This window comes from Schistocerca piceifrons, chromosome 10, assembly GCF_021461385.2.
Source record: "Schistocerca piceifrons isolate TAMUIC-IGC-003096 chromosome 10, iqSchPice1.1, whole genome shotgun sequence".
Lineage (NCBI taxonomy): Eukaryota > Metazoa > Arthropoda > Insecta > Orthoptera > Acrididae > Schistocerca > Schistocerca piceifrons.
The window spans coordinates 104379671-104395807 of NC_060147.1; the positions used below are offsets into that span (position 1 = coordinate 104379671).

A 16137-nucleotide genomic window follows, 5' to 3' on the forward strand; every position below is an offset into this window, starting at 1 on the left:
TCCATCAGACAGCTTTCCTCTGTGTCTCCCCCACCCTCACACTACTATACCTTCCCCTTCCCTGCCCCCTCCAGATTTCTGCTACCATCCCATCTGATAGCTGCATTTGGCTTGAGTTGTGGTGGTCACCGGTGGTTGCTTGTGTGTATGAATGGTATGTGTTTCTCTGTTTCTCTTTCGCTGATGAAGGCTGTGGCCAAAAGCTTTGTGTGTCTTTTAATTGTGCCTATCTGCAACTTAATGTGTCTTCTTTGTGGTAAGGAGCAATCTATCTGTTCCTACATTGTTGTAAAGTAAATAAAAATGTTATTCAAGTGGAGACAAAAGTGAACATGTTAGCAGTCCATATAGCATGTATGTTATATACACTCTAGTGAACTGGGTTAATCATAAGTCTTGGCATTGATAATTTCATAATTTTGTTTCGTGGTCGGCCATGTTACATACTTTTAAAGCAGATTAACAAGTGTTATGTGGTGTCTCAAAAAACAGTTTCCACTGCTTCTGTCAAGAGGTCCTTGGAAATTTCTTCTTCTTCTTCTTCATTTGAAGATTTTTTAAAATATGAGCTTAATAATAGATGTTGTCTTAAAATAAAGAATACAGTTGTGAACAAACTTTCAAATTTACTTCACAGGCAGAATCCCGGGACGAACCACCGTGGATGCAGTTGATGCGGGAAGCAATAAACTCGTTGCAGTCAGAGTCCGAACACAATTTCTCTCAGCCTCCCGCTGACTCAGATAAGCTGTACATGGCTATTGGAGAACGGGATCTCATAGAAGTGGCCCACCCATCCCCACAAGAAGGTGCTGAAAATCACAGGTACAAAGACTATACCATGTTTGATAGGAATAACTAAGCTCAGCATCTAGCATGTGTGATACATCTGACAGCTGTAGGCATCCCATCTTACTTCTTGTACTTCGAATGCTAGTTGATTCATCCTCAAGTACCAGTGTTTGAAGACAGATCTGCTAATGCAATTTTTTGGCGCTGCCATCTGCAAGACAAACCTCAAATGAAAATACAATAATTTATAAGTTGGTTTGGATTTTTCAGTTGTTTCAATAACTTCTGCTATATGGTATTCACCAAACTGAAAAATTGCTGTATCATTTAGTGACTGGCTTGTAGATGGGAAAACATGGGCAGGATAAAATCAAAGTTTTATATTACACTCCTGGAAATTGAAATAAGAACACCGTGAATTCATTGTCCCAGGAAGGGGAAACTTTATTGACACATTCCTGGGGTCAGATACATCACATGATCACACTGACAGAACCACAGGCACATAGACACAGGCAACAGAGCATGCACAATGTCGGCACTAGTACAGTGTATATCCACCTTTCGCAGCAATGCAGGCTGCTATTCTCCCATGGAGACGATCGTAGAGATGCTGGATGTAGTCCTGTGGAATGGCTTACCATGCCATTTCCACCTGGCGCCTCAGTTGGACCAGCGTTCGTGCTGGACGTGCAGACCACGTGAGACGACGCTTCATCCAGTCCCAAACATGCTCAATGGGGGACAGATCCGGAGATCTTGCTGGCCAGGGTAGTTGACTTACACCTTCTAGAGCACGTTGGGTGGCACGGGATACATGCGGACGTGCATTGTCCTGTTGGAACAGCAAGTTCCCTTGCCGGTCTAGGAATGGTAGAACGATGGGTTCGATGACGGTTTGGATGTACCGTGCACTATTCAGTGTCCCCTCGACGATCACCAGTGGTGTACGGCCAGTGTAGGAGATCGCTCCCCACACAATGATGCCGGGTGTTGGCCCTGTGTGCCTCGGTCGTATGCAGTCCTGATTGTGGCGCTCACCTGCACGGCGCCAAACACGCATACGACCATCATTGGCACCAAGTCAGAAGCGACTCTCGTCGCTGAAGACGACACGTCTCCATTCGTCCCTCCATTCACGCCTGTCGCGACACCACTGGAGGCGGGCTGCACTATGTTGGGGCGTGAGCGGAAGACGGCCTAACGGTGTGCGGGACCGTAGCCAGCTTCATGGAGACGGTTGCGAATGGTCCTCGCCGATACCCCAGGAGCAACAGTGTCCCTAATTTGCTGGGAAGTGGCGGTGCGGTCCCCTACGGCACTGCGTAGGATCCTACGGTCTTGGCGTGCATCCGTGCGTTGCTGCGGTCCGGTCCCAGGTCGACGGGCACGTGCACCTTCCGCCGACCACTGGCGACAACACCGATGTACTGTGGAGACCTCACGCCCCACGTGTTGAGCAATTCGGCGGTACGTCCACCCGGCCTCCCGCATGCCCACTATACGCCCTCGCTCAAAGTCCGTCAACTGCACATACGGTTCACGTCCACGCTGTCGCGGCATGCTACCAGTGTTAAAGACTGCGATGGAGCTCCGTATGCCACGGCAAACTGGCTGACACTGACGGCGGCGGTGCACAAATGCTGCGCAGCTAGCGCCATTCGACGGCCAACACCGCGGTTCCTGGTGTGTCCGCTGTGCCGTGCGTGTGATCATTGCTTGTACAGCCCTCTCGCAGTGTCCGGAGCAAGTATGGTGGGTCTGACACACCGGTGTCAATGTGTTCTTTTTTCCATTTCCAGGAGTGTATTTGTGGTGACCCGTTGCCATCACTGACATCAATTAGATATTGGTTCAATTTCTTAACCACAGTTGAACATCCAGTTTAAATAGTAATTGCCCAAGGTGGTCAGCACAGACAGTATGAAAGAAATCGCTGAAAATATCCACCACACAATTCTCACTGATAGACAAAAGTGCACAAAGTAGCTAAGGCCATAAATGTTTTGACAGAAATGGAAAGTAACAAGTTGGCAATGAAAAAATTTTCATCCCAATGGCTTCCATGAATCTTGATGAACAACAACAAGTGAGTCTGGGATTCAACTTCAAAAGTGTGTTCACTGCAATATAAGTGAACTGCACCACCGCTGTGACATGGGTTTGCCATTATACTCCAGAAACTGAGCAGCAGTTGTTTTGGATTGCTTCAAGTGACTCTTCTTCAAAGAACACAAAGACTGTCATGTCAGCCAGAAAATTCATGGTGACAGTTTTGTGGAACACAGTGCAACATACTCTTCTTCTTCTTCTTCTTCTTCTTCTTCTTCTTCTTCTTGTTCACCTTATGTAACTACAACTCTGCATGGGTCTTAGCCTCTTCAACAAATTTCCTCCATTCTGCTCTCTCAAGTGTGTTTCTCTGCCATCTTCTGATTCTTGAGAGGTTTTATATCTTCTTCCACATCATCTGTCAACCGATTCTGTGGCCTTCCTCTCTGGCTTCTTTCATTTGGCCTTCCAGTATCCACCCTAAGGACATGCCGAAGCCAGGCTATTCTAACTTCTTATTAATCTACAAGGGTTGAATGGAAAGTAATGCCTCCACCTTCGTTAATTGGATTTGGATGGGAATAGTTTAATAAATCAAATGCAGAAATAATACTTAGAGTATGATCATTAATTACCAATATTCAGTTTTCCACATAATCGCCAGCCATTTGGATACATTTCTGCCAATGATGAACAAGTTTTCTGAAGCTGTCACAGTAGAAGTAGACACTCTGTTTCTGAAACCAGTCTCTTAGTTCTCTCAGCGTCTTCATCAGAAGCATAATGATGTTCCTGCAGATCATCTTTCATTATCAGGAACAGATGGAAGTCAGACGGTGCTAAATCTGGGCTGTATGGAGGATGCCGTACGGTGGTGAGATTCGGTCTCTGAAGTTCTGCTGTGGTGGCACATGAATTGTGTGGTTTGGCATTGTCATGCTGCAGGAAAACATTTCATATTGTGCTTGTAATTTTTCTCTGAGTGATACGACGATCGTCCTGAATCAATCTGTCAACATTTTACTTGTGAAACTCAAGTGGTTGCTGTCACAGGACATCCAACTCTTTGTTTGTTACGCGGGTCAGATGTTCGCGCCTCAACATCATTATACTTACACGCCCAACGACACGCAGTACTCACATCAACACAATCACCATAAACTGCTTTCATTCTCTGAATCTCCTTTGGGGTGACAACTTCTGGTGTCAAGAATTCAATATCTACACGTTGCTTAAATTGCATAGACTGACCATCTGTACAGGTTTCCGTACTTTACACTGTAACAACACAACCGATCAGTGCTAATGCTTCCCACCAACTGGAGCTGTAGAGAAGAGGCCACGGAACAAGCCAATACATGCTGCATACCAATGCTGCCAATTGTTAAAGATTTAAGAAGGTGGAGGCATTACTTTTCAGTCAGCCCTCGTAACAATGTCAGCTGCTTGTATGAGGCAGTCAGTGTTTGTTCTAGATCTACAGAAACCATTGTTATCCTGAACTGTCCCATAGATCTTGTGCAAAATCCTGCATTCAAACATGCTGAGCTGCTGCTCATCTGTACTCGTTAATGTCCATTGTTTCACATCCTGTGTTTATAAATGGCCTGATTGTTACGCTGTGTGTTTGCAATTTCAGCTGTGTATTTAGTCATGACCTGGAGGACAATAATTTCTTAAATGTGTTGACAGCAATCTGCAGTTGTTTGCTGATGATGCTATGGTGTACAGGAAAGTGTTGGTGTTGAGGGACTTAGGATACAAGATGACTTAGACAAAATTTCTAGTTGGCGTAATGAATGGCAGCAATCTCTATATGAAGAAAAATGTAAGTTGATGCAGATTTGGGGGGGGGGGGGGGGGATAGGATGTAATTTTTGGGTATCTCATTAGCAGTGTCCTGCTTGACACAGTTACATTATTTAAATATTGGGGCGTAACATTGAAAAGCGATATGAAATGGAATGAGCATGTGAGGATTAGGGAGGTGAATGCTGAACTTCAGTTTATTGGGATAATTTTTGGAAAAGTGTGGTTCATCTATAAAGGAAACCATATGTAGGAGGTATTGAATAGGATTGGGGAGAAGAGAAGTTTGTGGCACAACTTGACTAGAAGAAGGGATCGGTTGGTAGGACATGTTTTGAGGCATCAAGGGATCACAAATTTAGCATTGGAGGGCAGCGTGGAGGGTAAAAATCGTAGAGGGAGACCAAGAGTTGAATACACTAAGCAGATTCAGAAGGATGTAGGTTGCAGTAGGTACTGGGAGATGAAGCAGCTTGCACAGGATAGAGTAGCATGGAGAGCTGCATCAAACCAGTCTCAGGACTGAAGACCACAACAACAACAACAACAACATGTAGGACACTTGTATGACCTATACTTGATTTCTGTTAGAGTGTTTGGGCTCTGCACTAGGTTGCATTAAAGAAAGAGCTCGAAGCAATTCAGAGGCGAGCTGCTAGAAATGTTATCGGTAGGTTCAAACAACATGCAGGTATTACAGAAATGCTTCAGGAACTCAAATGGGAATCCCTGGAGAAAATTGAGAGAACTGGCATTTGAAGCTGACTGCAGAATGATTCTGCTGCTGCCAACATACATTCTGCATAAGGACCAAGAAGATAAGATATGAGAAATAGGGCTCATATGGATGCATATAGACAGTAACTTTACTCTCACTCTATTTGCAAGTGTAACAGGAAAGGAAATGACTAGCAATGGAACAGGGTACCCCCTGCCATGCATCGTATGGTGGCTTGCAGAGTAGACGCAGATGTACTGAGTAAGGATGCACAGTATTATTTCAGTTCACATGGAATTTGTTCTGTTAACAGACCATAACAGAAGGATATACATGCCATTTTCCGTGTGGAACAATAGGCCTCCATTATGCTGGTAACTGTAAAGATAAAATTACAGTCTAAAAGCATTTCAAAAAAATTACCTGAACAAAAAATGGTTCCATTAGAGCTAATGTATGTGCTGCATTTTCCCAGAACTGTGAATTCAGTTTACAATAACAGCACTAAAAGATGTTTACTGCATGCTGCATTCTGTTGGTCATTTGTAATACTGGAGAGCTTGCAGAAGAAGAGATGTGTTTCATGGTTGTGAAAATCAAAAAGGGCTTACAGTTCTTAAGGTATCCATTTTACGGCTCATCTTTGCTGGATATTTTTGTCTTGTTGTGGTCCTTTCTACTTCCCCTGAAAATAAGGAATACTTTTTTAACATCCTGTATACACACACAAAACAACATCATGCAGATGTGTTACTATTGCACCTGTCCCTACATCGATCAGAAACTCACTCCTGATGTTTGTAAACATACACACAGCTACCACAAGCACTTCCTACAGATAGACCACCAAACTTGAAAGGATTGCAGAATTTTAGTAAGTAAGGGGCCAGGGGAGACACCTGCAGAACGCTTCAGTGAACGTCCATCATGCCCGGAAGGTTATTTGGACCAGTGACAGATTGCATCATCACTTTACGTGCAGAATGCTTGTCAGCAAGGGAAGTCACTGACATTTGCGTCAGAGTGAAAGTGATGTGGTGCAGACATGGAATCTGTTCCAGTTGACAGGTAGTGTTGAAGACTTACACTACAGAGCATATTCAAGTTCAACAGGTGCACAGATTGATCGATATGTGCAATTTTTGAGTGAAAGGAGCTGTGGGCTGAGTGCTCCAGATCTGTTTGGCACTCAAGGAAGGCCACAGGATGTGTTGCATCAAACTGTTAGTAGATGATTGCATGATGTAAATTCCTGTTCCTGATGACCATGGCAAGGATCACGTCGTACAGATAGACAAGAAATCATGCAGAACACTCTCTCCCAGATTGGTGACGGGTGTTGTTTGTGGCCAAAACATGGATATATTTGTACCCTGATAATGACAGATAACGGGTTAGGAGACAGCCTGGTAATACTGAACTCTTCCAAAGAGTGTGTCCCACATGTGCGATGAGGTGGTGATGGTGGACTAATCTTTGGGTGGCATTACATATACCCATTATACACTCTTGTGGTTGTTGAGGACAGTTTCGCTGCCCTAGTGGGTCCATATCGCCAGCAGTTCGGTGACAATTTATCTTGATGGATAACAACTTGCATGCTGTTCTCATAAACATTCTCCTTCACCTGAATGGAGTGGTCTGTCTTTTCCCTGGACATGAGCCCAATCGAGCATGCGTTGGATCGATTGAACAAACTATTTTTGGTTGTTGACAACAGTCGTGTACCCTATGCAATCTACACAGAATTGCTGTTGAAGAGTGGGACAGTTTGGACCAGGGTAGATTTGTTGGTGATCTCATCAGTGGTATTCCACGAAGAATTCTTGCCTGCAACTGTGCGAAGGTGTGTTCCACTGTGTACTGCTGGTGATAAGGACTGCTGTGATACATCCCTCCTCCTCCATGGTAACAAGCGATTGTGTTGTTACACAAACGCTTTTTTGATTTGGTGATCTTGACAGATTGCAAATTAATACGTATGCAAGCCTCAGAGCAATCCCACCTCCCCCCTTTCCCACTCCCCACTCCCTCCATGCCACAAATTCAAAATAAAGGGGTGATGCAAAATTTTTAGTGATGTGTGTATATTTTCCAGTTGCACGTTGCACAAATTATATCGTTGCTGGTTTTGACTTCTTACCAAGTCATCGTCAGATGATCTGCTTTAAAAGCAAGAAAAGGGGGATGGTAAAATACTAGGAAACCAAATTATAAATTGAATTATCTGCAGTGTACAATCTCGCATACTTTAACCCATTATACAGTAACTTGTCAGCTTTAGAGACATCGAAAAGCACTCACAGTGTAAACATCTCTGTGCTCTGATTGATGTAACTGAAGGCTACAGCTGTCTTTGTAATCGTATAAAGTTGATAATTCTTAGATTGCAAATATATTGTTGAGAGAGTTCATAGTGTAAACGTGAATGTAAGAGAAAGCCTTCTAAAAGTGAAAACCAGTAAAAAAATTACTTAACTTTTGGTGTAGAAAGCTTGGCACACACTAAGAGGAGGATAGATGCCTGCCAGCAGACGCGATCTGCAAGTAGTAAACTGGTAGATGGCTGTCTCAAGTGTACTCTGAAGAGACTGTATTAAAGAGTTTTTAAATCTAGCTACTGTTAGACAAGTGTGATTCGGGAGGAAAGCTAACATGAGAATAGTAAAATAGAAATTAATGCATCAGGAAGTACGTTGATACATGAAGATGTTTGGCTCAAATGAACTAGGCTTCAGAATGGTCCCATATCAGCTCCTTCGTTGCTGAAAATAGCTGTTAAATGTGAAAACAAAAGCACAGTGAATTTTCTAGAAGTCCAGGCTGGTTGATACATTTCTAAAAGAAGAAAGCCTTGGTGTTAAAAAGATGTTTACGTAGAGCTAAAGGACTTTTACAAACTTTGACTGAATGGTGGTTGCTATCACTTTTTCCTCCAACACATGCAGAATATTACACAATGGGTGTAAATGCATTCACAACTGTTTTATTTTATAAAGGTTATGTAATTGGATGGATAGAAGAAATCTGCTCACCAAGTAGCGGCAGGAAAAACATATATAAAAGTTAGGATAGTATTCAAGCATTCAGAACCAGTGGCCCCTTTTGACCGAAGGATTGAAGGGAAAGGAAGAGGGATGAAGGAAAAGGAGTGACGAGATTTAGGAAATGGGGAGAGTTATGGAAAAGTCCCTTAGAACTCCCAGTTGGGGAAGACAGTCTGGCAACATTACCTTTCCAAACGTCTGACTGACTCCTGATGTACAACGTCCATCCTGGTCACCATGACCAACTATATGTTCACCCATAATTACTTCTCCTTTGAAGTAATGATGCACAAACAAACATGTGCCACAGCAGTGGACATCAGATGGGACCGTGCTGTGCTAACCTATTCCTAAACCATTTAGAGGAATCCTTCATAACCATCAAGAATCTCAAACCTCTCACTTAGTTCAGATTCACTGATGACATCTTCATGATGTGGACTGAGGGTATCCATTCCTCTAAAACATTGAACCCCCTCCCCATTCGCTTCACCCTGCTGTCCTCAACCAATGAAGCCACCTTCCTCCATGTAAGCATCCACCACAAGGATGGCTAAGACCTACTAACCATCAGTTGTACCTCCACTTTGACAACTACCATCCATTCCATAACAAGAAGTTCCTTCCATACAGCCTTGCCACCTGTGGCCGTTGCATATGTAGTGATAAGCAGTCCCTCTCCAAATATGCTGAGAATCTCAGTGAGGCCTTCACAGACTGAAATTACCCTTTCAGCCTTGTCCAGGATGGAATCTCCCATGCCTTGTCTCTCCAGCCATCCACCACCTCTCACACACCCACTGTCCAGCCACAAAGCAGCACTCACCTCGTGACTTAGTATCATTCAGGACTGGAGCAACTGAATAACATTCTCTGCCAGGCTTCTGATTATATCTCATTCTGTCTGAAAATGGCAGTATCCTCTCCACTCCTCCCACAGTAGTATTTCACACCGACATTACCTACACAGTATCCTTGTCCATCCTTGTTCCATCCTATGCCTGACCCCTTACCTCACGGCTTATACTGCTGCAATAGACGTAGAAGCAAAACTTGCCCCATACATCCTCTGACTACCATCTTCTACAGTCCTGTCACTGGCATCTCTGTCCCTACCACAAAGGCAGGGCAACCTGTGAAAGCAGCCATGTGAGCTACAAACCTAACTGCAACAATTGTGCTACATTCTATGTGGGCATGACAACTAGACTTTCCGACCGCAAGAATGGCCCCCACCAAACTGTGACCAAGAGACAGCTGGACAACCTAGCCGCTGAATGTGCCACCAGTCATGATGTGCTTCACTTTAATTGCCATCTACAATCTTCCCATCAACACCAGCGTTTTCTGAATATGCAGTAGGGAACTCTCCCTACACCATATCCTCGGTTCCCGTAAGTGCCCTGGCCTCAACAATCTCTAGTCACTATCTTCCACCTGTCTATCCCCTCTTCTACTCCCACTGTCGTATACACATACCTCCTGTCCTGCCAACACACCTACAAGTCCTTTCCTCCTCTCATCTTTTCTCCTCTCTTTTCCATCTGCCCCTCCTCCCCACTCTTAACACCCCCCACCCCCATCCCAGCCCTCAAATAAAGCTTCCTGGTGCTGCACCAAGCAGACGTATTGTGTCCCCACATTTTCCTGCATGCCCCCACTGACAGCACTAGATCTTCCCCAACCCTGCCCAGCTTTACCTCTGCCTCCCCATCCCATGCCTCTTCCTTAACTCCCCCCCCCCTCCACTACACTCCCCAGATAGATTGCTGCTCTTGTCAGATGCAGTTGCAGGTGGCCTAAGTGCGTGGAGACAGTGGCCATGTCTTTGAGAGTTGTTGTGTTCTACTCCCAAAGGAGGACTGTGTCTGAAAGCTGAAAAATACTTCTAGTGTTCTTTTTCATTGTGCCTGCTTGCAACTCAACACTACATCGACATGTTCAGTAGCTATCAGTGCTGTCCATATTGTTGTTATTCCATCCTGAACTTTCCATTGTATATTCCAGAAGACATTACCATAATTATCAGTTCGAATAGATTAGTACTAGTCACAGTTTTGTCAGTATACTTTACAGAATTAGCTGCCAGTGGCAGCTTCTGCATTTTGATGCACGAGTTGGCTCAATCCATGTCCCTGAAGCCCCAGTGTGTAGAGTTGTCGTGTTTAAAGTGTTTCTCATGATCTCTGTAGGCGGAAAGGCTGTCCATGGCTCCACCTGTCTCCCGTTGCGTCCGGGCGGGGCGTAGCTCGTGATGAAGCGCTGAGGCAGCAGCTGGCCCACGAGACGGGGGCACTCGCATTTGACTCGGAGTTCGACGCAGTGCTCGATGCTGTGACTGGGTCATGCAGAGACAGCTTCCTTGTAGCGCGCGGTATTGCTGACTACCGCGACGGCGGCCGTCCAGGGGCAGCAGGCTCCCAGTGGCAGCCATATGCCGCCCTCGCGGCTGCAGCGGTTGTGCGCTGCATCGTCGAGAGAGTCCCAGCTGTGTGTGACTAGGTGAGCTACTGGGTCACTATCCTTAATGTAGAGTGAAGTCAGGGCTTATGGGCAGTTTATCGAGATAATTTGGAGAACTGTAGTAAAATATCACCACCAAAGTTACATGTGTATTGCATGCGTATGTTAAAATTGGCAATGACCTCTAAACTTTCTTCATTCCCACCACTGGTAAATCCTACAACATGAAATGTGTACATTGTAAAACTAGATCTCCTATTTACTAATTAATGTGGTTTTACTACACAACCCTTCTTATTGGAATAACAATAACTAGACTAGATGAGATAAGATATACTTTTCGTTTCATAGATCCGTAGTCAGGAGATCCTCCATAATGTGCAACATGTCAGAAGACGAGAATACATAAGACTGCTAATAAACTGTGTGACAAAAGAAGTGAAGCAATCAGAAGACACGGTCAGAGTAACTTTGTACACAAAAACATCATAGGCAGATATGTAAATGATTAGAGCAGCAATTCTGTGACAGTTAGAAGGGCCATAATAGTGTTGTTAGTGTTTAGTGTTGCTACCACCCTGGTAAGTTGTATAAAGAAAACAAAAAGCATCGGACATTAAGTGATTACTGTGAAGAACACAAGCACACTGTGTAACTCTGTGAAACAGCATTATCAACACCTAAAGGGGTTTCATTGTGGATCCCCATATGGTCAGGTTTTTGGGTCATGCAACATCCCGATTTAAGGGGCCTTCACATGTGACAGTGCCCAATGTCGGACTGTGGGGCAAGGCATACTTCCCGTAAAGGTTCCAGTCTGCCGTGTCTGATTAGCGTGAGGAAGAATTGCGGTATTATGCACCGAGCACACCCTGACACCTTCACATCTGTGCCTGTCATCTGAGAACAGGTAATGGACATTGTGCAACATTCTGTGTCATTCCACAGTGTTGGCTAGGGATTGGACTACAGCATTACTGTCCAGGGGGTGGATTGCCATTAATATCTCAACACAGATGGCTGAATTTGTAGTGGTGCTGCTTTGACTGGGAAATAAGGATTGCTTACGAATGGCAAACTACGCAGGATGACCACGGTCGCCGAGTCATTCCGACCTGGGGAGAAGTCCCATTCTTACAGTGTTTAAGAGAGGCACGGCAGTGTTAGTCCTGGCATCACAGTGTGGGCAACTTCGGGTGCGACTTCCTGTCTCAGCTGGTGGTGACTGAGGGAACCTGCATGTGGGGACAGCCTTTGTCCCCACCCGTGAGATTTGCATGCTGACTTTTCTTCAGGGCGCTGATGACCCTGATGTCGAGTGCCCCATTGACCCGTATCGCCGCCACGATTGAGGGAACTCTTATGGCAAATGGTACATCACGAACATCCCACATTCCTCACGTACGACCGTTCTTCAGCAGGAAAATGCTTGTCCACTCACGGCACGTGTGTCTACAAACTCTAAGCGACCAGTAAGATTCTGAGACATATCCCAAAAAAGGTATGTGTGGGACCAGTTCAGATGTCAACTCGGTTCCAGTATCCGTATCCATGATATTGAGGACAAGTTACAACAGTTACAAACCAGTTTGCACCAGGAGAGGATACAACTGCATTATGACGTCCTGCCCAGTCAAGTCGGTGCATGCATCCTGGCCAGAGGGGCTGCATATCATACTGATATTGCATATCCACTCAACATGAAGTATCACTTCATTTCCTCCTCCCCTTCCGGACACTTCACTTTTTTGTTGGACAGTGCATTTTAGTTGGAGTGGGTTCAACAACTGATTCTCCCTCTCTGTCCCCTTGTCACCCACAGTAAATCTGCCACACTGGCCGTTGTTACTCTGATTAGAATATTCTTTAATTTGGTCTTTCTCACTATTGCACAGTTTTGGTTGTGTAAGCATTTTCAAGTGTCTAAAATGTATGCCAGGTGTAACATCACTAAAATGCAAATATAAAAACAACCTTTAGTAGTTTATTTGATGGAATAAAAATTGAAATAATGTAAAATGAAAGAGAACTTACATTGTTTAACCAATCACAGGCATTTATGGGTTACTATCAAAAACTTTGTCATAATTGTTAAAGTGCAACTGGATGGCCTGTTATGGAAAATAAATATGCAAGTAGCATTAAAAATTGGTCAATATACAATTGGGGATAATGTCAAATGGTAAAATTAGAGTGGCAATTCTTCTGGAAAATCTGGGATTCTCAGGAAATTACATTTTACCCAGGAAATTTCAGGAATTTTGAAAAATCTCAGGGAATTTTATGTTTTTAACATAGCATTGATTTAAATTTATGAAGCTTTATAAATGACAAATTTTTAATTACTTAATATTTCAAAGTGTGCTAATAATACTAATGTTATTCCTTGTAAATTATCGACGTTCAAAACAGTGGTCAAACTACTGCGTAATATATATGTATCATCTGAAAGGAAAAAAAGGTGTTATTGTAGGATACCCCAGTTAGAATTAGAAAACATCAAACAACAAGTACAACAAATACCGGAACAAAATAATGTGCAATAAGAAGAGGAAGAAAATACAGTAATAGACTCGAACACCCGAGAGCAAACAAACAAAGAACAACACGCATCAACTAAACAATCAGAGGAAAACGAAATCTTAAGACAGCCACCAGAACAAGCACAAATAGAACACGAAGTGACACACATGTTAGATATAGAAGAAAAATTTCATCTGACGTATATAGAATACAAAGACACAAATACAGACATTAGACCATTCTTGCATAGACCACCAAATAACCCACAAGTCGAAACAACAACAACAATCAACACAATCATACACAACAAAATAAATGAAAATACAACTATGGAAGAGTTGCAACTGCTGGTTTATATAGGAGCACTCACTACACTAAATATACACACTAGGCAGAGATCAGAACAAACCAACACAGAAGAAACCCACCAAACCAGCATGGCAACACAGGCTACAGATCAGAATAGAAAAACTGAGAAAAGATATCGGACAGCTAACACAATTTATAAGAAATGAAATATCAGACAAAAAATGAAAAAGGTTAGGTAAAATCTCACAGCAAGAAGTGATGGAGCAATTAGATGAAAAGAAGCAGAAATTACAAGCATTGGCCAAACGACTAAGAAGATACAAAAAAAAGTGAAAATAGAAGGAAACAAAACCAAACAATCAACATAAACCAAAAGAAATTTTATCAGACAATAGATAACACACACACACACACACACACACACACACACACACACACACACACACACACACACACACACACACACATTAAAATAGACAACCCACCAAACATAAGACATGGAACACTTCTGGAGCAACATATGGTCAAACCCGGTACAACGTAACAGGCATGCACGGTGGATAAAAGCAGAAACAGACACGCACAAGACGATACCACAAATGCCTGAAGTGATAATTTTGCAACATGAAGTCACCCGAGCAATTAATTCTACGCACAATTGGAAAGCCCCTGGAAAAGATAAAATAGCATATTTCTGGCTAAAGAAGTTCATCTCAACACATTCACATCTAACTAAATTATTTAACATATCTAAAAACAAAGATGATGTGACTTACCAAACGAAAGTGCTGGCAGGTTGATAGACACACAAACAAACACAAACATACACACAAAATTCAAGCTTTCGCAACCAACGGTTGCTTCATCAGGAAAGAGGGAAGGAGAGGGAAAACCCATATCCTTTCGTCTTTCCCTCTCCTTCCCTCTTTCTTGATGAAGCAACCGTTGGTTGCGAAAGCTTGAATTTTGTGTGTATGTTTGTGTTTGTTTGTGTGTCTATCAACCTGCCAGCGCTTTCGTTTGGTAAGTCACATCATCTTTGATTTTAGATATATTTTTCCCATGTGGAATGTTTCCCTCTATTAAATTATTTAACAGTTACATTGCAGACCCATACACATTCCCTGATACACTTACACATGGAATAACTTACCTGAAACCTAAAGATCAAGCAGACACAGCGAACCCAGCTAAATATCGCCCCATAACATGCCTACCAACAATATACAAAATATTAACTTCAGTCATTAAACAGAAATTAATGACACATACAACACAGAACAAAATTATAAACGAAGAACAAAAAGGCTGTTGCAAAGGAGTACGAGGATGTAAAGAGCAACTGATAATAGATGCAGAGGTGACACATCAAGCTAAAACCAAACAAAGGTCGCTACACTACGCATACATTGATTACCGAAAAGCTTTTGATAGTGTACCCCACTCTTAGTTACTACAAATATTGGAAATATGCAAAGTAGATCCTAAATTGATAAGTTCCTAAACATAGTAATGAAAAATGGAAAAAAATGGAAAAACTACACTTAATATCTAAACAAATTCAAACAATATCACATCACAGCCAATACAGATTAAGCGTGGAATATACCAAGGAGACTCATTAAGTCCTTTCTGGTTCTGCCTTGCTCTGAACCCACTGTCCAACATGCTAAATAATACAAATTATGGATACAATATTACTGGAACATACCCACACAAAATCACACATTTGCTATACATGGATGATCTAAAACTACTGGCAGCAACAAATCAACAACTCAACCAATTACTAAAGATAACAGAAGTATTCAGCAATGGTATAAATATGGCTTTTGGAACAGACAAATGTAAGAAATATAGCATAGTCAAGGGAAAACACACAAAACAAGAAGATTACATATTGGATAACCACAGAGACTGCATAGAAGCGATGGAAAAAAACAGATGCCTATAAATATCTAGGATACAGACAAAAAATAGGAATAGATAATACAAATGTTAAAGAAGAACTAAAAGAAAAATGTAGACAAAGAATGACAAAAATACTGAAAACAGAATTGACAGCAAGAAACAAGACAAAAGCTATAAATACCTATGCTATACCAATATTGACCTACTCATTTGGAGTAGTGAAATGGAGTAACACAGACCTAGAAGCGCTCAATACACTTACACGATCACAATGCCACAAATATAGAATACATCGCATACATTCAGCAACAGAAAGATTCACATAAGCAGAAAGGAAGGAGGAAGGGGATTTATCGACATAAAAAACCTACATTATGGACAAGTAGACAATCTAAGAAAATTCTTTATAGAACGAGCGGAAACTAGCAGAATACGCAAAGCAATCACTCATATAAATACATCGGCTACACCGTTGCAATTTCATAACCACTTCTACAACCCTTTAGATCACAT

The 16137-nt window shown here is 42.7% G+C and overlaps 1 protein-coding gene across 1 annotated transcript in view; it reads left to right on the forward strand.

Moving 5' to 3' along the window:
* The window catches only part of LOC124718807, a 113370-nt gene that overhangs the window by 89837 nt on the left and 7396 nt on the right, over positions 1-16137 (forward strand). Inside the window, exons 11-12 of the mRNA XM_047244421.1 lie at positions 638-825; positions 10611-10920. Of these exons, the coding sequence (XP_047100377.1) occupies positions 638-825; positions 10611-10920 (498 nt within the window). The remainder of the gene's footprint in view (positions 1-637; positions 826-10610; positions 10921-16137) is intronic.